The sequence below is a fragment of the Scyliorhinus canicula genome, chromosome 5 (assembly GCF_902713615.1).
Source record: "Scyliorhinus canicula chromosome 5, sScyCan1.1, whole genome shotgun sequence".
Classification (NCBI taxonomy): domain Eukaryota; kingdom Metazoa; phylum Chordata; class Chondrichthyes; order Carcharhiniformes; family Scyliorhinidae; genus Scyliorhinus; species Scyliorhinus canicula.
This window is the reverse complement of record NC_052150.1, coordinates 228,155,407-228,176,129: the sequence shown is the minus strand read 5'-3', so window position 1 is coordinate 228,176,129 and position 20,723 is coordinate 228,155,407. Positions and strand designations below refer to the sequence as shown.

Genomic DNA, 20,723 nt, shown 5'->3' with positions numbered 1-20,723 from the left:
TTTCACCCAATGCCCTCTGACTGCCTCCATTGAACCTGCCTCCAGTCCACTGCCAGGCCGTGCATTCCAGACCCAAACCACTCGCTGTGTGAAAAAGTATTTTCTGACATCACATTTGCTTCTTTTGAAAATTACTTTAAATCTGTGCCCTCACCTTCTTGATCCTTTTAAAAGTGGAACAGTTTCTCTCTATCTACTCTGTCCAACCCCCTCATGATTTTAAACATCTCTATCAAATCTGCTCTCAGCCTTCTTCTCTCCAAGGGGATCAGTCCCGACCTCCCCAAATCTATCCTCCAAACTGAAGTTTCTCCTCATCCTAGAACTATTCTTGTAAACCTTCCCCTGAACTCTACACAATACTCCAGCTGAGGTCTATAACTAGTGTCTTATGCAAGTTGAGTATAACTTTCTTGCTCTGGTACTCTATGCTGCTATTATTAAAGCCTAGGGTACTCTATGTTTTATTAACTGCTCTCTCCACATGTCCTTCAACGACGCATGCACATATGAACCCAAGTTACTCTGCTCCTGCACCCCTTAGAGGTGTTCCCTTATTTTGTATTGTCTCTCCATGTTCTTGAATCACCTCACATTCTCTGTATTGAACTTCATCTGCCACCTACCTGCCCACCCCACCAACCTGTCTATACCCGTTTGAAGTTCGACACTGTCGTTCTCATTATTTACAAGGCTTCTAAGTTTCATGTCATTGGCAACATTTTAAATTATCCCCTGCACCCCTAGATGATTAATGTATATCAGGAAAAGCAAAGATCCCGATATAGACCCCTGGGGAACACCACTACTAAAGCTGGAACTTTTCTCTCAGGCACTTATCGGATACATTTTGGAAATCCATGTGTGCCACATTACCCGCATCAACCCTCTCTGTTCTTCGAAAAGGTCAGAAAGTTAGTTAAACTCGACTTTTCCTTAAATGCATACTGGTCCTTTTTAATCAATCCACATTTTCCCACCTGATTATTAATTCTATCCAGAAAAATGGTTTTTCGAAGCTTCCCCACCATTGAAGTTAAACTGACTGTTCTGTAATTTCTGGGGCTTCTCCTTATAACCTTTTTGAACAAGGGTGTAAATGTTTGCAATTCTCCATTCCTCTGGTACCTGCCCATAGTCGAGAGAAGACAGTTGGATTATGGCCAACACCCGACAATTTCCATTCTCATTTCCTTCAATATCCTCCGGTCCTGGTGCGTTGTCATCTTTCAGTGCCAACAGTTTATCCAACACTTCCTCCGTATTAATTTTCAACCCTTCTAGGGACAGATTCCTCCTTTGTCACTATGCCCTGGGTAGCATCCATCTCCCTGGGTAAAGATGCAGAGTATTAATTGAACACCTCAGCCATGCCCCCTCCCTTCATGTGAGTCCCCTTTTAAGTCCCTAATCGGTCTGACTCCTTTTACACCCGTTTACTATTTAGATGCCTGTAGCAGACTTTGAGATTCCCCTTTATGTTGGCCGCCAGTCTTTTCTCAATGCCTCTTTGCTTCTCTATTGTGCATTTTCCAGTTCCCTATTGAAAATGGTGGCACAATGGTTAGCATTGCTGCTTCACAGCACCAGTTACCAGGGTTTAATTCCGGTCTAGGGCGACTGTATGGAGTTTGCACGTTCTACCGTGTCTGCGTGGGTTTCCTCCGGGTGCTCCGGTTTCTTCCCACAGTCCAAAGATGTGCAGGGTAGGTGGATTGGCCAGGGTCAATTGCTCCTCAGTGTCTCTGGATGTGCAGGTTAGGTGGGGGTTAAAGGATTATGGAGATAGGGTGGGCGTTCTTTCAGAGGGTCGTGCAGACTCGATGGGACAAATAGTCTCCTTCTGCACTGTAAGGATTCTATGTTGATATGTTTCCTGTATGTGGCGCACATGCTGTCAATTATGCACTGAAGTTGGAGGGAGTGAATGTTAAAGGTGACACATGGGTTCCAATAAAACAATTGGGGCTTTTAGGAAGGGGAAAGGGGGGAGAAGGTGGGTGGCGTTCATGCAAGTACCCTTACTGATAACAGGATTGTAGAGTTCTCATTGAACTTTACTGATAACAGGAGAGTAGAGTTCTCATAACAGGAGAGTAGAGTTCTCATTGAACTTTACTGATAACAGGAGAGTAGAGTTCCTCATTGAGCCTAACTGTGCACAGCCATGAGAGAGTTCTCTTGGCTGCGCAATCACTTGCTGAGTCTTATCCCGCCCTGTCTGCCCTCCTCGCCTCCGCGCTGCCACCCCTCGCCTCCGCGCTGCCACCCCTCGCCTCCGCGCTGCCACCCCTCGCCTCCGCTCTGCCCCCCTCTCCACCCCCTCGCCACCCCTGCTCTGCCGCCCTCGCCACCCCTGCTCTGCCGCCCTCGCCACCCCTGCTCTGCCGCCCTCGCCACCCCCGCTCTGCCGCCCTCGCCACCCCCGCTCTGCCGCCCTCGCCACCCCCGCTCTGCCGCCCTCGCCCTCCCCGCTCTGCCACCCTCGCCCCCCACCCGCTCTGCCACCCTCGCCTCCGCTCTGCCCCCCCGCTCTGCCGCCCTCGCCCCCCCCGCTCTGCCGCCCTCGTCCCCCCCCCGCTCTGCCGCCCTCGCCCTCCCCGCTCTGCCGCCCTCGCCCCCCACCCGCTCTGCTGCCCTCGCCTCCGCTCTGCCACCCTCGCCCCCCACTGGCTTGCTCTCTCTTGGACTCTTTGTTCTTGTTTAGGAATGTGAGCTGCTGGGCTGCATTTCATGGCAGTTTGACACTTGGTAATATTTCTCTGAAGTTTCAGTTCCCCGGCAGGAAATTTCAAATTAGTGAGAGGGTGATGGGTTACCGTTTGTCACGGATGAACTATCACACCTGACTGGTCTAAAAGCATAGCGCAATCCAATCTCCCCAACACCTTCCCCCACCACCCAAACCTGGCTCAGCATCATTGTGTTCCTGTGCTCCTGATTTCTAAGGATTTTTAATACAGTTGTCCACAGGTTCCAAACGTATTTCTCTTTCTTGGTGACTTGACCGGATTAGCCAGTGGGTTGATCGCTGCTGCTTTGAAGTGTGTTACAGTTTAAATGTGCCCCCCCCCCCCCCCCCCCCGGCATAAGGAAGTCTCCCTCATGCTGACGACGGAGCAGTGCCAGGCGTGGCTCAGTGAGCAGCACTCAGAGTCAGTAGGTTGTGAGTTCAAATCCCACTCCCCAAATTTGAGCCAATAATCTCCTGGTGCCGCACTGTTGGAGGAACCTGCCTTCAGATGAAGAGGAGAAAAGCAGCAGCTTTTATGGTCTCAGGATGGCTCAGTGCAGTTTCCAGTTATTGAAATGCAGTCAGTTTTGTAATGCAGGAAGCTTGGCAGCCAGTTTGGGCACAGCAGGGTTCTCAGCAGTGAAGACGTGCACTGGGGGAGATTGCTACACAGTGAGGAACGTGATTTGGAAGTTAGACAGCAATGCTCCTGTAATTATTAACCTGCTTCAGTAGCAGGCTGCTTGCCTGGAGTGGAAGCTGAGCTGAGTGAAAGAGGCTGAGGTGGGTCTGTGTGCACATGCAAACACACACCTGTCTCTTCTACAAAAGAGATGTCTCAAGACCGTGACCAATGTATTATCATCGGTTCACAGATCGCAAGCGGATGATTTGTTGCCCTGTCTTGTCTCTGCTCAGAAGATTCCTGGGTGGTAGAAAGAGCAGAATTGTTGTGGTAATGTGTACAGCGTGTCCCCGATTTGACACGGTGAGAATTCCCTCTCTCTTATTTGCGAGGAGATAAATCTGAACCAACCCCAAACCCCCCCCCCCCCCCCCCCTCATTCTCATTGCCCCCCACGGGCTGCCAGGGTAATGAGTCCATGCCCCAGAGTAGGATAAAATTCACAAAGCATTTCCTGTGCATGAGATCATCGTCCTTTTTGGAACTGTTTGACGCTGACTTGAGAAATGACTGGCAAGTCGAAAGGATGAGTTCAATGCGATGGGGGTGAATCTGGCTCTGGAACCTCCCAGGCTTGTGATCTTATTAACTCTTCCCACGCCGCAGAGGAGGGCTTGCACTGAAATAGTCAGAATTCACTCCTCTTGGGCCCTGGAACTGCCACACCCTAATTTCTACTTTTTAAAAAAGTCAAAAGGACGAGGTGTTCTCTCTCCCCACCCACATCGTGCCCTGCCAGCCCCCAAACACGCACGCCCACATCGCGCCCTGCCAGCCCCCAAAACACGGCAGCCCCCAAACACGCTGGCCCCCAAACACGCACGCCCACACCGTGCCCTGCCAGCCCCCAAACACGCATGCCCACATCGTGCCCTGCCAGCCCCCAAACACGCACGCCCACATCGCACCCTGCCAGCCCCCAAAACACGGCAGCCCCCAAACACGCCAGCCCCCAAACACGCACGCCCACATCGTGCCCTGCCAGCTCCCAAACACGCATGCCCACATCGTGCCCTGCCAGCCCCCAAACACGCATGCCCACATCGCGCCCTGTCAGCCCCCAAACACGCCCGCTCCCAAACACGCACGCCCACATCGTGCCCTGCCAGCCCCCAAACACGCCCGCCCCAAACACGCACGCCCACATCGCGCCCTGCCAGCCCCCAAACACGCACGCCCACATCGTGCCCTGCCAGCCCCCAAACACGGCAGCCCCCAAACACGCACGCCCACATTGCGCCCTGCCAGCCCCCAAACACGCACGCCCACATCGCGCCCTGCCAGCCCCCAAACACGCACGCCCACAGCGCGCCCTGCCAGCCCCCAGCGCGCCCTGCCAGCCCCCAAAACACACACGCCCACATCGTGCCCTGCCAGCCCCCAAACACGCACGCCCACATCGCGCCCTGCCAGCCCCCAAACACGCATGCCCACATCGCGCCCTGCCAGCCCCCAAACACGCACGCCCACATCGCGCCCTGCCAGCCCCCAAACACGCACGCCCACATCGTGCCCTGCCAGCCCCAAACACGCACGCCCACATTGCGCCATGCCAGCCCCCAAACACGCACGCCCACATCGTGCCCTGCCAGCCCCCCAAACACGGCAGCCCCCAAACACGCACGCCCACATTGCGCCCTGCCAGCCCCCAAACACGCACGCCCACATCGCGCCCTGCCAGCCCCCAAACACGCACGCCCACAGCGCGCCCTGCCAGCCCCCAAACACGCGCGCCCTGCCAGCCCCCAAAACACACACGCCCACATCGTGCCCTGCCAGCCCCCAACATGCACGCCCACATCGCGCCCTGCCAGCCCCCAAACACGCACGCCCACAGCGCGCCCTGCCAGCCCTCAAACACGCACGCCCACATTGCGCCCTGCCAGCCCCCAAACACGCACGCCCACATCGTGCCCTGCCAGCCCCCAAACACGCACGCCCACATCGTGCCCTGCCAGCCCCCAAACACGCACGCCCACATCGCGCCCTGCCAGCCCCCAGCGCGCCCTGCCAGCCCCCAAAACACACACGCCCACATCGTGCCCTGCCAGCCCCCAAACACGCACGCCCACATCGCGCCCTGCCAGCCCCCAAACACGCACGCCCACATCGCGCCCTGCCAGCCCCCAAACACGCACGCCCACATTGCGCCCTGCCAGCCCCCAAACACGCACGCCCACATCGTGCCCTGCCAGCCCCCAAACACGCACGCCCACATCGTGCCCTGCCAGCCCCCAAACACGCACGCCCACAGCGCGCCCTGCCAGCCCCCAGCGCGCCCTGCCAGCCCCCAAAACACACACGCCCACATCGTGCCCTGCCAGCCCCCAAACACGCACGCCCACATCGCGCCCTGCCAGCCCCCAAACACGCACGCCCACAGCGCGCCCTGCCAGCCCCCAAACACGCACGCCCACATCGCGCCCTGCCAGCCCCCAAACACGCACGCCCACATCGTGCCCTGCCAGCCCCCAAACACGCACGCCCACATTGCGCCATGCCAGCCCCCAAACACGCACGCCCACATCGTGCCCTGCCAGCCCCCAAACACGGCTGCCCCCAAACACGCACGCCCACATTGCGCCCTGCCAGCCCCCAAACACGCACGCCCACATCGCGCCCTGCCAGCCCCCAAACACGCACGCCCACAGCGCGCCCTGCCAGCCCCCAAACACGCGCGCCCTGCCAGCCCCCAAAACACACACGCCCACATCGTGCCCTGCCAGCCCCCAAACACGCACGCCCACATCGCGCCCTGCCAGCCCCCAAACACGCACGCCCACAGCGCGCCCTGCCAGCCCTCAAACACGCACGCCCACATTGCGCCCTGCCAGCCCCCAAACACGCACGCCCACATCGTGCCCTGCCAGCCCCCAAACACGCACGGCCACATCGTGCCCTGCCAGCCCCCAAACACGCACGCCCACATTGGGCCATGCCAGCCCCCAAACACGCACGGCCACATCGCGCCCTGCCAGCCCCCAAACACGCACGCCCACAGCGCGCCCTGCCAGCCCCCAAAACACACACGCCCACATCGTGCCCTGCCAGCCCCCAAACACGCACGCCCACAGCGCGCCCTGCCAGCCCCCAAACACGCACGCCCACAGCGCGCCCTGCCAGCCCCCAAAACACACACGCCCACATCGTGCCCTGCCAGCCCCCAAACACGAACGCCCCCAAACACGCACGCCCACAGCGCGCCCTGCCAGCCCCCAAACACGCACGCCCACAGCGCGCCCTGCCAGCCCCCAAACACGCACGCCCACATCGCGCCCTGTCAGCCCCCAAGCACGCACGCCCACATCGTGCCCTGCCAGCCCCCAAACACGCACGCCCACATTGCGCCCTGCCAGCCCCCAAACACACACGCCCCCAAACACGCACGCCCACATCGCGCCCTGCCAGCCCCCAAACACGCATGCCCCCCCCAAACAAGCACGCCCCCCCAAACACGCACGCCCCCCCCCCCAAACACGCACGCCCCCCCCAAACACGCACCCCCAGCTATCTAAGTTTACTATGCGAGCTGACACCGTGAGCCTCAGCAGGGTATTTTTCATTCATGAAATCTGGGTGTCATTGGCTAGGCCAGCATTTATTGCTGTTATATGGTAATGCTGTTGAATGAGATTACTGGATTCTCTCTTGTTGGAGATGGTCATTGCACTTGTGTGTATCTGCCACTTGGCAGCTTAAGCCTGTTTGCAGGCTAAACTGAGATATTCTGTAAAGAGGTCACCCAGTCTGTTTTTGATAGGCGAAGACCATTGCGAGCAATGAATATAGTAGACTAAATTGAAAGAAATGCAAGTTAAATTGTTGATTCACTTGGAAAGAATGTTTGCAGCCTTGGAGAGTGAGGAGGAATATGGTGAAGGTTAGGGTTGGGTTGTTCGAGATCAGTCATCTTGTCCCAGGAAATCACAGAATCTTTATAGTGCGGAGGGAGGTCATTCATCCCATTAGGCCATTCATTCCATTGAGTTTGCTCTGGTTAAAACAGGTGCCGGCCTTTCCGCTGTTGCCGCCATGGGGGATACAGGATAGGGTAGTTTCCCGTACCTGGGTGGGAGAGGGGAAGGTATCGGATATTTACCAGGAGCTTTCGGAGGCGCCGGAAACTCTGGTGGAGGAGCTTAAGGGCAAGTGGGAGGACGAGCTAGGAGGAGAGATAGAGGCGGGTCTATGGGTGGATGCCCTAAGCAGGGTTAATAGCTTAAATCATGTGCCAGGCTCAGCCTGATACAATTTAAGGTAGACCACCGGGTACACATGATGGTGGCCCGGATGAGTAAGTTTTTCAGGGTAGAGGTGCGCGGGAAGCCCAGCAAATCATGTCCACATGTTTTAGGCATGCCCGAAGCTTTGAGGGTTTTGGCAGGGCTTTGCTAACGCAATGTCCACGGTGCTAAAAACACGGGTGGTGCTGAGTCCGGAGGTGGCGATCTTTGGAGTGTCGGAAGATCGGAGGTTCAGGGGGCGAAAGAGGCCGATGCCTTGGCCTTTGCCTCCCTGGTAGCCCGGAGACGGATCTTGTTAATGTTGGGGGTGGGGGGGGGGGGGGGGGGGGGGGATTGTTGGTGTATGGTGTTGGATTGGGCTGGGGGGGAGGGGGGGACAAATGTTTATTTCACCATATTGATGTCATTGTTTATGGTACTGTTAAAAAAACATTTCAAATACCGTAATAAAATATTTTTAAAAAGAGTTTGCACTGGTTCTCCCTCATCGCTGCATGAGTTCCTTAGGGCAGTGTGTGAAGCTAAACCATCTTCAGCTGCTTCATCGGTGATCTTACCTCCACTATAAGGTCAGGAGTGGTGATATTCACTGATGCTATTTATGCCACACAAGTGCCAGATAATGACCATCTCCAAAAAGTGATGGAATACTCTCCACTTGCCTGGATGAGTGCAGCTACATGAACACCCAAGAAGCTGAACACACAGTGGAGCAGTGGTTAGCATCGAGGTCCCGGGTTCGATCTCGGCTCTGGGTCACTGTCAGTCTGGAGTTTGCTCATTCTCCCCGTGTCTGCATGGGTTTAACCTTCACAACCCAAAGATGTGCTGGGCAGGTGAATTGGCCACGCTAAAAAATTGCCCCTTAATTATCCAGGACAAAGCAGCCCACTTGATTGGCACCCCTTCCACAAACTTTCACTCCCTTCACCACCGACGCACAGTAGCAGCCATCCACAAAATGGATGTACCATCCACAAAATGCACTGCAGCAACTCACCAAAATTCTCTAGTCAGCACCTTCCAAACCCACGACCACTACCATCTAGAAGGACGAGGGCAGCAAATACCTCCAAGGGTGGCACTGTAGCACAGTGGTTAGCACAAGTTCCTCCCACAAGTCCCGAAAGACGTGCTGTTGGGTGAATTGGACATTCTGAATTCCCCGTGTACCCGAACAGGCGGCAGAGTGTGGTGACTAGGGGCTTTTCACTAAGTTCACTGCAGTGTTAGCCTACTTGTGACAATAAAACTTATTAAATTTTTAAAAAGTCACTCACCATCCTGACTTGGAGATATATCGCCATTCCTTCACTGTCGCTGAGGCAACATCCTGGAACTCCCTCCCTAACAGCACAGTGGGTGTACCTAATAATAATCTTTATTGCACAGACAGTGACCCAAGCCAGGAATCGAATCTGGGACCCTGGCGCTGTGAAGCCATCGTGCTAACCCCTATGCTACCGTGCTGCCCACCTGCTACACCTGCAACGGTTCACGAAGGCAGCTCACCACCACCTTCTGAAGGGCAACTAGGGACGGGCAATAAATGCTGGTCTAACCAGTGACACCCACATGCCATGAAAGAATAAAAAGCATGTGGGACTTCAATTTTGAGAGAGTGGATTGTTCTCTTTGGAGCACAGAAGGTAAAGGAGATATTCGACAGGTGTTTAAAATTATGGCGGGTTTTGCTGGAGTAACTAAGGAGAAACTGTTTCCTTTAGCAGATGGGTGGGGGAACCGAGGGCACCGAGAAGGTAATTGGCAAAAGAATTGGAGGTGAGACAAAAACAAAACTAGACCGTGGGTAATTATGATCTGCTGCCTGAAAGGAATTTGAATGATACGTTTCCAAAGCTAATTTGATAAATTCTTCAAAATTTGCCCAATCAGTGCAGCAAGAGCAGGGAAGTGGGACTAATTCGACAGTTCTTTCTGAGAACTAGCTGAGGCGATGGGCTAAATGCACAGTGTCTTTAAGTTTCTGTGAGTTTGGAATCCCGGACTCTGAGAACAACCCGCTTTGTAGTTTGTGATTTCAACCTCCTGTGTTGTGAATAGATGTATAATGGAAATGGCTGTCTGCCACTGATCACTTGGGTTTTAGTTAAGATCATCACTGCGTTACGGGTATAGGGTGGATACGTGGGTTTGAGTAGGGTGATCATTGCTCGGCACAACATCAAGGGCTGAAGGGCCTGTTCTGTGCTGTACTGTTCTATCTATCTCAGTGATGTATGTTTACCTGGATGAAATTTAATGGCTTTTCTTTGCTCCACATTTATGTACAGGATATCCGGAATACTGTTGGCAATATCCCTATGGAATGGTACAAGGACTATCCGCACATTGGCTACGATCTGGACGGCAAGAAAATCTACAAACCAATCCGAAATAAAGATGAGCTGGATGAATTTCTGGATAAGATGGAAAATCCGGATTATTGGTATGGAGTGCGAGGGGATTGCTGTGGGTCAGTAGGGGGTCTGAATATGTCACTCGTCCCGATGATTTGGGTGCATTGTCTGCCTCCCAATTAAACTGCTCATCGGTTCATCCCATCACAGCTGGGGTGAAGTACTGAGATATTTATTTTACACAAAGGGTCATTCACCAGGTGAACAGTCTTCATGTTCCCAATTTGATGGGGAATCACAGCCAGGGATCACCACTCGGGCTCTTCCTGTTGGTTAGGGACCTGCCATTTAAGACCTCAATAATGCGACTTTCTTTTTTCTGTGGGTGATTAGTCTGTCTCTTCCCCAGAGAGCAGTGGAGGAAGTTGGGTCATTCAATATATTCAAGACTGAATGAGACAGATTTTTTGTAGGGATATGGGGTAAAAATGGAGCGCAGGTCACAATCAACCATGACCTTATCAAATGGTGGAGCTGAGGGGCCGAATGGCCTCCTCCTAATTCTTGTGGCTGTTTACAATACCCCTCCTGTTTTTGCCCTCTGCACTCAGCCTATTGCTTGTCTGCAGTGCTGCTTCTGAGGATTCAGATTGGCTGAATGGGTATAGGTTGATGAAGGATACCGGAGGATTCTGTTGCTTCAACATGTGTCGTTTGCTGATCGTTTTCCCTGTTTTTTTTCTCTCCGGCCTCCATCCCTCCATTCACAGGCGGACCATTCCAGATAAGATGACTGGCACTGAAATCCGACTATCTGATGAGCAGATAGATCTCATTCACAGGATCCAGAAGGGACAGTATGGAGATGCAAAGTTTAATCCACATGAGGTGAGAATATTTGATTTTCAAACAATCAGTCAGCCACAGGATAAACATAGATTTCTTGTATTCAGTTGCAAATGGAACAAATACGATATCAATTTCTGATCAGGACAGCACGGTGGCACATTGGTTAGCATTGCTGCCTACGGCGCTGACGGCCTGGGTTCGATCCCGGCCCCGGGTCACTGTGTAGAGTTTGCACACACTCCCTGTGTCTGCATGGGTTTCACCCCCACAACCCAAAGATGTGCAGGTTATGTGGATTGGCCATGCTAAATTGCCCCTTAATTGGAAAAAATAATTGGGTACTCTAAATATATTTATATATATTTCTGATCTTTGTGCTGCAGCCAGGACACAGAATGGGTCACAAAGCTGCGCTGTTGGCAATTCAGGTACATTCTTGCACACTGTCTCTGGATAGTCTACAGAATGTCCTTGTACTTAGTGCTAATGCGTAATTTGTTACAGGAGAATCCATAGCCATGAAATCCCCGACAGCGCAGAAGGAGGTCATTTGACCCATCAAGTCTGAACCGATCCTTTAAAAGAGCACCCTACCTAGACGCACTCCCCCAGCCCATTCCTGTAATCCAGCCTAACCTTTGGACACTAAGGGAATTTAGCATGGCCAATCCACTTAACCTGCACATTTTGTGGGAGGTACCCAGAGCACCCGGAGGAAACCCACGCAGACACTGGAAGAACGTGCAGACTCCACACAGACAGACACCCAAGGCAGGAATTGAACCCAGGTCCCTGGTGCTGTGAGTCAACAGTGCTAACTACTGTGCCGCCAATGCCCAGAATGCTTTGAGGAACATCAAAGGTGACAGTGTAGAGGGAGCTTTACTCAATATCTAACCCTGTGCTGTACCTGTCCTGGGAGTGTTTGATGGGGACAGTGCAGAGGGAGCTTTACTCAATATCTAACCCTGTGCTGTACCTTTCCTGGGAGTGTTTGATGGGGACAGTGTAGAGGGAGCTTTACTCAATATCTAACCCTGTGCTGTACCTTTCCTGGGAGTGTTTGATGGGGACAGTGTAGAGGGTGCTTTACTCTGTATCTAACCCCGTGCTGCACCTGTCCTGGGAGTGTTTGATGGGGACAGTGTAGAGGGAGCTTTACTCTGTATCTAACCCCGTGCTGTACCTGTCCTGGGAGTGTTTGATGAAGACAGTGTAGAGGGAGCTTTACTCTGTATCTAACCCCGTGCTGTACCTGTCCTGGGAGTGTTTGATGGGGACAATGTAGAGGGAGCTTTACTCTGTATCTAACCCCGTGCTGTACCTGTCCTGGGAGTGTTTGATGGGGACAATGTAGAGGGAGCTTTACTCTGTATCTAACCCCGTGCTGTACCTGTCCTGGGAGTGTTTGATGGGGACAGTGTAGAGGGAGCTTTACTCTGTATCTAACCCTGTGCTGTACCTGTCCTGGGAGTGTTTGATGGGGACAGTGTAGAGGGAGCTTTACTCTGTATCTAACCCTGTGCTGTACCTGTCCTGGGAGAGTTTGATGGGGACAGTGTCGAGGGAGCTTTACTCTGTATCTAATCCCGTGCTGTACCTGTCCTAGGAGTGTTTAATGGGGACAGTGTAGAGGGAGCTTTACTCTGTATCTAACCCTGTGCTGTACCTGTCCTGGGAGTGTTTGATGGGGACAGTGTAGAGGGAGCTTTACTCTGTATCTAACCCTGTGCTGTACCTGTCCTGGGAGAGTTTGATGGGGACAGTGTCGAGGGAGCTTTACTCTGTATCTAATCCCGTGCTGTACCTGTCCTGGGAGTGTTTAATGGGGACAGTGTAGAGGGAGCTTTACTCTGTATCTAATGCCGTGCTGTACCTGTCCTGGGAGTGTTTAATGGGGACAGTGTAGAGGGAGCTTTACTCTGTATCTAATGCCGTGCTGTACCTGTCCTGGGAGTGTTTGATGGGCACAGTGTAGAGGGAGCTTTACTCTGTATCTAACGCCGTGCTGTACCTGTCCTGGGAGTGTTTGATGGGGACAGTGTAGAGGGAGCTTTACTCTGTATCTAACCCCGTGCTGTACCTGTCCTGGGAGTGTTTGATTGGGACAGTGTAGAGGGAGCTTTACTCTGTATCTAACCCCGTGCTGTACCTGTCCTGGGAGTGTTTGATGGGGACAGTGTAGAGGGAGCTTTACTCTGTATCTACAGCTCTCTGTCGGTCGCCCTCGCCCCCGTCGCACGCCCTCGCCCCCGTTGCACGCCTCGCCCCCGACGCATGCCTTCGTCCCCGTTGCACGCCTCGCCCCCGTCGCACGCCCTCGCCCCCGTTGCACGCCTCGCCCCCGACGCATGCCTTCGTCCCCGTTGCACGCCTCGCCCCCGTCGCACGCCCTCGCCCCCGTTGCACGCCTCGCCCCCGACGCATGCCTTCGTCCCCGTTGCACGCCCTCGCCTCCGTCGCACGCCCTCGCCCCCGTTGCACGCCTCGCCCCCGACGCATGCCTTCGTCCCCGTTGCACGCCTCGCCCCCGTCGCACGCCCCCGTCGCACGCCCTCGCCCCCGTTGCACGCCTCGCCCCCGACGCATGCCTTCGTCCCCGTTGCACGCCCTCGCCTCCGTCGCACGCCCTCGCCCCTGTTGCACGCCTCGCCCCCGACGGATGCCCTCGCCCCCGTTGCACGCCCTCGCCCCCGTCGCACGCCCTCGCCCCCGTCAGTCTCGCTTTTTCTCTGTTTCTCTATCCATTTGCCATCTATCGAACCAATTTTTATGAGTTGACATGTTCTCTATTTCAATCAGTAACTCTGGACATGTGCGCCATTGCCTCGCAGTAAGTGAAAATGATCAAAATATTCTCAACTCCACTCTGAACTTTGGGTGAATCGGATGCTGCAAAGCTGGTATTATTCTGCTGTAGTACAGGTATCTGTCACTAGAGGCTGTTGTTGAGCTGTGAAAATATTGAAGCACATTATCCAGAACATTATTACTGGTCCTGAACTTTCAGAACAGCCGCCTGTAATAATAATAATCTTTATTAGTGTCACAAGTAGGCTTACATTAACACTGCACAGGCAGTGACCCAAGCCGGGAATCGAACCCGGAACCCTGGTGCTGTGAAACAACAGTGCTAACCACTGTGCTGCCTTTATACATTTTCCACTTTTGCACCCCTTTTCAGCGACATATTCCACATCTCTGATTTGGGTGAAACTATCCTCCCACCTTCACATTATCCATTTTACTCTTAACCTCCTTCCCATCTTCCTACCACCTTTTCTTCCTCTCTTGTGCACCCCACCAACTCCGGCTCCTATCCCTCGATATGCAGCCCACCCCACACACCCCCCTGGCAGAATCATGCAACACAGGAGAGACCATTTGGTTCAATATGCCTCGGGTTATCTCTTTGAAAGAGTTGTCCAATTAATCCCCGTTTCCTTCAAGCCCCAGAAACCATTTATTCCTGCGATGTGGAGGTTGTTGGCAAGGCCAGCATTCAGTGACTTTGAAATGAAAAATGAATGAAAATCGCTTATTGTCACGAGTAGGCTTCAATGAAAAGCCCCTAGTCGCCACATTCCGGCGCCTGTCCGGGGAGGCTGGTACGGGAATCGAACCGTGCTGCTGGCCTGCTTGGTCTGCTTTAAAAGCCAGCGATTTAGCCCAGTGAGCTAAACCAACCCCATATGAAATGAAAATCGCTTATTGTCACGAGTACGCTTCAAATGAAGTTACTGTGAAAAGCCCCTAATCGCCACATTCCGGCGCCTGTTTGGGGAGGCTGTTATGGGAATCGAACCGTGCTGCTGGCCTGCCTTGGTCTGCTTTCAAAGCCAACGATTTAGCCCTGTGCTAAACAGCCCGGAGAAGGTGATGGTGGTGAGTCACCACATTGAGCTGAAGGACAAAAGAACGAGGAGCAGGAATAGGCCATCTGGCCCCTCCAGTCTGCTCCGCCATTTAACAAGATCATGGCTGGTCTGTTTGTTTTGAATTCCATGTTCCCATCTACCTGCCAATAACCTAACCAGAATCTGTCTACCTCCATCTTAAAAATAAAATCACTGGCCTCAACCCTCAGAGAAAAAGATTCTCCTCATCTCTGTCCCCCACAAGAGGAAACACCCTTTCCACACCTTGTGAAGACTGTTCAGGATCTTATATACTTCAGTCAACTCATCTTTCACTCTTCTGAACCAACTCCCTCCAAAATATCCTTCCTACGGTCGATTCTCACGCCTTCCCCATGACAGACGTCCAACTGACTGCCTTATACTTTCCTGTTTTCTGCCTCCCTGCCTCCCTGAATAGAGGGTTTTATTTGCTACTTTCCAATCTGATGGAACCGTTACAGAATCTAGGAGACTTGTCAGCCGGTAGCTCTATCAGTTTGCTCAGTACAGCTTCCCTACTGATTATAATTTCACCGTGTTCCTCTCTGTCCTCCACCGCCTGATTTACAGCCATTACTGGAATTATTTTTCTATCCTCTATAGTGAAGATATAAGCAAAATATTTGTTCAATTCATCCGCCATTTCCTCATTATCTATGAACTTCCCATTGTCACTCTCTAGAGGACCAACACTCACTTCACTTCTTTTTATAAACCTGCAAGAAACTCTTTCTATCCTTTTTTAAATTTCTCGCTATCTTCCTCTCGTACTCTTAATTTCTGTCTCCTGATGAACCTTTTGGTCATTCTCTGCTGTTCATTATACTCCGATCAATCACCTGACCTGCCACCCACCTTTACGCAGTTGGAAGCTTTTTCCTTAAGTTTGATGCTTTCCTCAACTTCTTCAGTTAACCACAGATGTTTGTGTCATGAGCGTAGAATTTGCCTTTATCGTGGGAATTTTATTATTCTGAGTATTTTGAATGAAGTACCCCCTTCGATATCTCTATTGATCTGTCCTCTATCATAGTTCTCCAGTGGTGTATCGATGGCTGGAAACCACGGCCATCAATGGGGTTTTCCGGATGGGGGTGGGTGCTTCAAGGAATGGAGAGTTATTGCAGGAGTAGATGGAGGCGGTTACTTGGATCGAAAGGAGTGAGGCCGAGAGAATTTTAACAAGAGGATGACCATTTTAAATGTGGAGCTAACATTGGACAGTGGGGAGGTGCGGGATCGGCAACTGGTGCCTTGGGGTGAGGCTAAATTGCCGAATTTATGGAACGTGTTTTCTAATCTACACCTGAGTTACAGGTCCCGATCTACAGGACGACTGCGGGGATTTTCTGGACCATATGTGTGTTATTAACAGTGCACGAACAGATGGAGCAGGAGTAGGCCACTCGGCCCTTTGAGTCTGCTCTACAATTCAGTAACATCATAGCTGATCTGACTACAACCTCCCTGCCGACCCCCTTGCTTATCAAGAATCTATCTAGCTCTGCCTTGAGAACATTTAAAGACTCTGCTTCCTCTGCCTTTTGATAGAGTTCCAAAGACTCATGATCCTCGGAGAAAAACAATCTCCCCTCTCTCTCAAATAGACAACCCTTTATTCTTAAACCCCTAGTTCCATGATTCACTCCACATCCACCCTGTCAATGCCCCTGAGGATCTTGTATGTTTCAATCAAGTCACCTCTTGCTCGTCTAAACTGCAACGGATACACACCAAAGTTGTCTCGCCTACACTGCGACCCGCCTGGTAAACCTTCTCTGAACTGCTTCCAGCCCATTCTATCCTTCCTTAAATAAGCAGAGCAGTACTGTCCACAGTACTCCGGATGTGTTCTTCCCAGTACAACTGAAGGAACCTCTGCCTCCTCCCCACATGAATTATTTAAAGGAAGAAAGTTGAGGCTAGAATTAAATCGAGGGATGAGGCATTTTAATGATGTGAGCAGACTGGTGAAGCTGGAGTCGAGAAGGAGAACGGGAGATGTTTAAAATCTTTGAATACTTTGACAGACTGAATTAGTAGAAATTTATTTCCGATATAGGAGGAGCAATAACTTGAGGGCATTTATAGAAGATCATGGCAAAGAGGGGGTGGTGAGGAGAGATGTTATTGTGATCTGGAAGGTGCTGCCTGAAAAGGCAGTGGAGGCAAATTCAATTATAATTTTCTAAAGGGAATTGGATAAATACTTGACTTGTTCTAGGTAAGCTAAAGTCTCCAGAGTCCCAGATGTCCATAGGCTGCTTTCCCCTTTGAGGGGGAGAGCTGACTGGTGGTGATTTAACCTGAGGGTCACCACACCTCAGGCGAGGGGCAAGGTTGAGAAAGCGGGGCCTTCCTGAATAACCTCAGCCGGTACGGGAATTGAACCCACGCTGCTGGTCTCGCTCTGCATAATAAACTAGCTGTCCAGCCAACTGAGCTAAACCCGGGTGAGAAGTGGTCGAATGGCTTGATTAACAGGGGGATCAGGGGTTATGGGAGAAAACAGGAGAGTGGTGCGCACGCACGCACACATACACACACACACATACATACATACATACATACACACACACATACACACACACACCCCCGCTCTCTCACACCCGCGACCACCCACCCTCCCTCCCTCTCTCACACACCCGCGACCCCCCTCCCTCCCCCCACTCTCAAATACCCGCGACCACCCTCCCTCCCTCTCTCACACGCCCGCGACCCCCTCCCTCCCTCTCTCACACGCCCGCGACCCCCTCCCTCCCTCTCTCACATGCCCGCGACCCCCTCCCTCCCTCTCACATGCCCGCGACCCCCTCCCTCCCTCTCTCACATGCCCGCGACCCCCTCCCTCCCTCTCTCACATGCCCGCGACCCCCTCCCTCCCTCTCTCACATGCCCGCGACCCCCTCCCTCCCTCTCTCACATGCCCGCGACCCCCTCCCTCCCTCTCTCATATGCCCGCGACCCCCTCCCTCCCTCTCTCACATGCCCGCGACCCCCTCCCTCCCTCTCTCACATGCCCGCGACCCCCTCCCTCCCTCTCTCACATGCCCGCGACCCCCTCCCTCCCTCTCTCACATGCCCGCGACCACCAACCCCTCTCACACGCGCGACCACCCTCCCTCCCTCTCTCTCACGCCCGCGACCACCAACCCCTCTCACACACCCGCGACCACCCTCCCTCCCTCTCTCACACACCCGCGACCACCCTCCCTCCCTCTCTCACATGCCCGCGACCCCCCTCCCTCCCTCCCTCTCTCACATGCCCGCGACCACCAACCCCTCTCACACACCTGCGACCCCCCCTCCCTCCCCCTGCTCTCAAACACCCGCAACCACCCTCCCTCCCTCTCTCACACACCTGCGACCCCCTCCCTCCCCTGCTCTCAAACACCCGCGACCACCCTCCCTCCCTCCCACGCCCACGACCCCCTCCCTCCCTCTCTCACATGCCCGCGACCACCCTCCCTCCCCCGCTCTCAAACACCCGCGACCACCCTCCCTCCCTCCCACGCCCGCGACCCCCTCCCTCCCTCTCTCACATGCCCGCGACCACCCTCCCTCCCCCGCTCTCAAACACCCGCGACCACCCTCCCTCCCTCCCACGCCCGCGACCCCCTCCCTCCCTCTCTCACATGCCCGCGACCACCCTCCCTCCCCCGCTCTCAAACACTCGCGACCACCCTCCCTCCCTCTCTCCCACGCCCGCGACCCCCTCCCTCCCTCTCTCACATGCCCGCGACCACCCTCCCTCCCCCGCTCTCAAACACTCGCGACCACCCTCCCTCCCTCCCACGCCCGCGACCCCCTCCCTCCCTCTCTCACATGCCCGCGACCACCCTCCCTCCCCCGCTCTCAAACACTCGCGTCCACCCTCCCTCCCTCCCACGCCCGCGACCCCCTCCCTCCCTCTCTCACATGCCCGCGACCACCCTCCCTCCCTCTCTCACACCCGTGACCACCCTCCCTCCCCCCGCTCTCAAACACCCGCGACCACCCTCCCTCCCTCTCTCAAACACCCGCGACCACCCTCCCTCTCTCACACACCCGCGACCCCCCTCCCTCCCCCTGCTCTCAAACACCCGCGACCCCCCTCCCTCCCTCTCTCACACACCCGCGACCACCCTCCCTCCCTCTCTCACATGCCCGCGACCACCCACCCTCACTCTCACACCCGCGACCCCCCTCCCTCCCCCTCTCACACACCCGCGACCACCCTCCCTCCCTCTCTCACACACCCGCAACCCCCCTCCCTCCCTCTCTCACACACCCGCGACCCCCCCTCCCTCCCCCTGCTCTCAAACACCCGCGACCCCCCTCCCTCCCTCTCTCACACACCCGCGACCACCCTCCCTCCCTCTCTCACATGCCCGCGACCACCCACCCTCACTCTCACACCCGCGACCCCCCTCCCTCCCCCTCTCACACACCCGCGACCACCCTCCCTCCCTCTCTCACACACCCGCAACCCCCCTCCCTCCCTCTCTCACACACCCGCGACCACCCTCCCTCCCTCTCTCACATGCCCGCGACCACCCACCCTCACTCTCACACACCGCGACCCCCCTCCCTCCCCCTCTCACACACCCGCGACCACCCACCCACCCTCTCTCAAACACCCGCGACCACCCTGCCTCCCTCTCTCACACCCGTGACCACCCTCCCTCCCTCTCTCGCACAGACCCGCGACCACCCTCCCTCCCTCTCTCGCATACACCTGCGACCACCCTCCCCTCCCTCTCTCGCACAGACCCGCGACCACCCTCCCTCCCTCTCTCGCATACACCTGCGACCACCCTCCCTCCCTCTCTCGCACAGACCCGCGACCACCCTCCCTCCCTCTCTCACACGCCCGCAACCCCCCTCCCTCCCTCTCTCACACACCCGCGACCACCCTCCCTCCCTCTCTCACATGCCCGCGACCACCCACCCTCACTCTCACACCCGCGACCCCCCTCCCTCCCCCTCTCACACACACCGCGACCACCCACCCACCCTCTCTCAAACACCCGCGACCACCCTGCCTCCCTCTCTCACACCCGTGACCACCCTCCCTCCCTCTCTCGCACAGACCCGCGACCACCCTCCCTCCCTCTCTCGCATACACCTGCGACCACCCTCCCTCCCTCTCTCGCACAGACCCGCGACCACCCTCCCTCCCTCTCTCGCATACACCTGCGACCACCCCTCCCTCCCTCTCTCGCACAGACCCGCGACCACCCTCCCTCCCTCTCTCACATGCCCGCGACCACCCTCCCTCCCTCTCTCACACACCCGCGACCCCCCTCCCTCCCTCTCTCACACACCCGCGACCACCCTCCCTCCCTCTCTCACACACCCGCGACCACCCTCCCTCCCTCTCTCACACACCCGCGACCACCCTCCCTCCCTCTCTCACACGCCCGCGACCACCCTCCCTCCCTCTCTCACACACCCGCGACCCCCCTCCCTCCCTCTCTCACACACCCGCAACCACCCTCCCTCCCTCTCTCACACACCCGCGACCCCCCTCCCTCCCTCTCTCACACACCCGCAACCACCCTCCCTCCCTCTCTCACACACCCGCAACCACCCTCCCTCCCTCTCTCACACACCCGCGACCACCCTCCCTCCCTCTCTCACACACCCGCGACCCCCCCCCCTCCCCCTCTCACACACCCCGCGACCACCCACCCACCCTCTCTCACACACCCCGCGACCCCCCCTCCCTCCCCTCTCAAACACCCGCGACCACCCTCCCTCCCTCTCTCACACACCCGCGACCCCCCTCCCTCCCTCCTCTCACACACCCGCAACCACCCTCCCTCCCTCTCTCACACACCCGCTACCACCCTCCCTCCCTCTCTCACACACCCGCGACCACCCTCCCTCCCCTCTCTCACACACCCGCGACCCCCCTCCCTCCCCCCTCTCACACACCCGCGACCACCCACCCACCCTCTCTCACACACC

General features: G+C 55.3%; 1 protein-coding gene across 1 annotated transcript in view; it reads left to right on the top strand.

The window, feature by feature from the left end:
* The window catches only part of bop1 (BOP1 ribosomal biogenesis factor), a 169,312-nt gene that overhangs the window by 110,526 nt on the left and 38,063 nt on the right, over positions 1–20,723 (top strand). The window contains exons 4-5 of the mRNA XM_038796475.1: positions 9,958–10,112; positions 10,794–10,911. Of these exons, the coding sequence (XP_038652403.1) occupies positions 9,958–10,112; positions 10,794–10,911 (273 nt within the window). The remainder of the gene's footprint in view (positions 1–9,957; positions 10,113–10,793; positions 10,912–20,723) is intronic.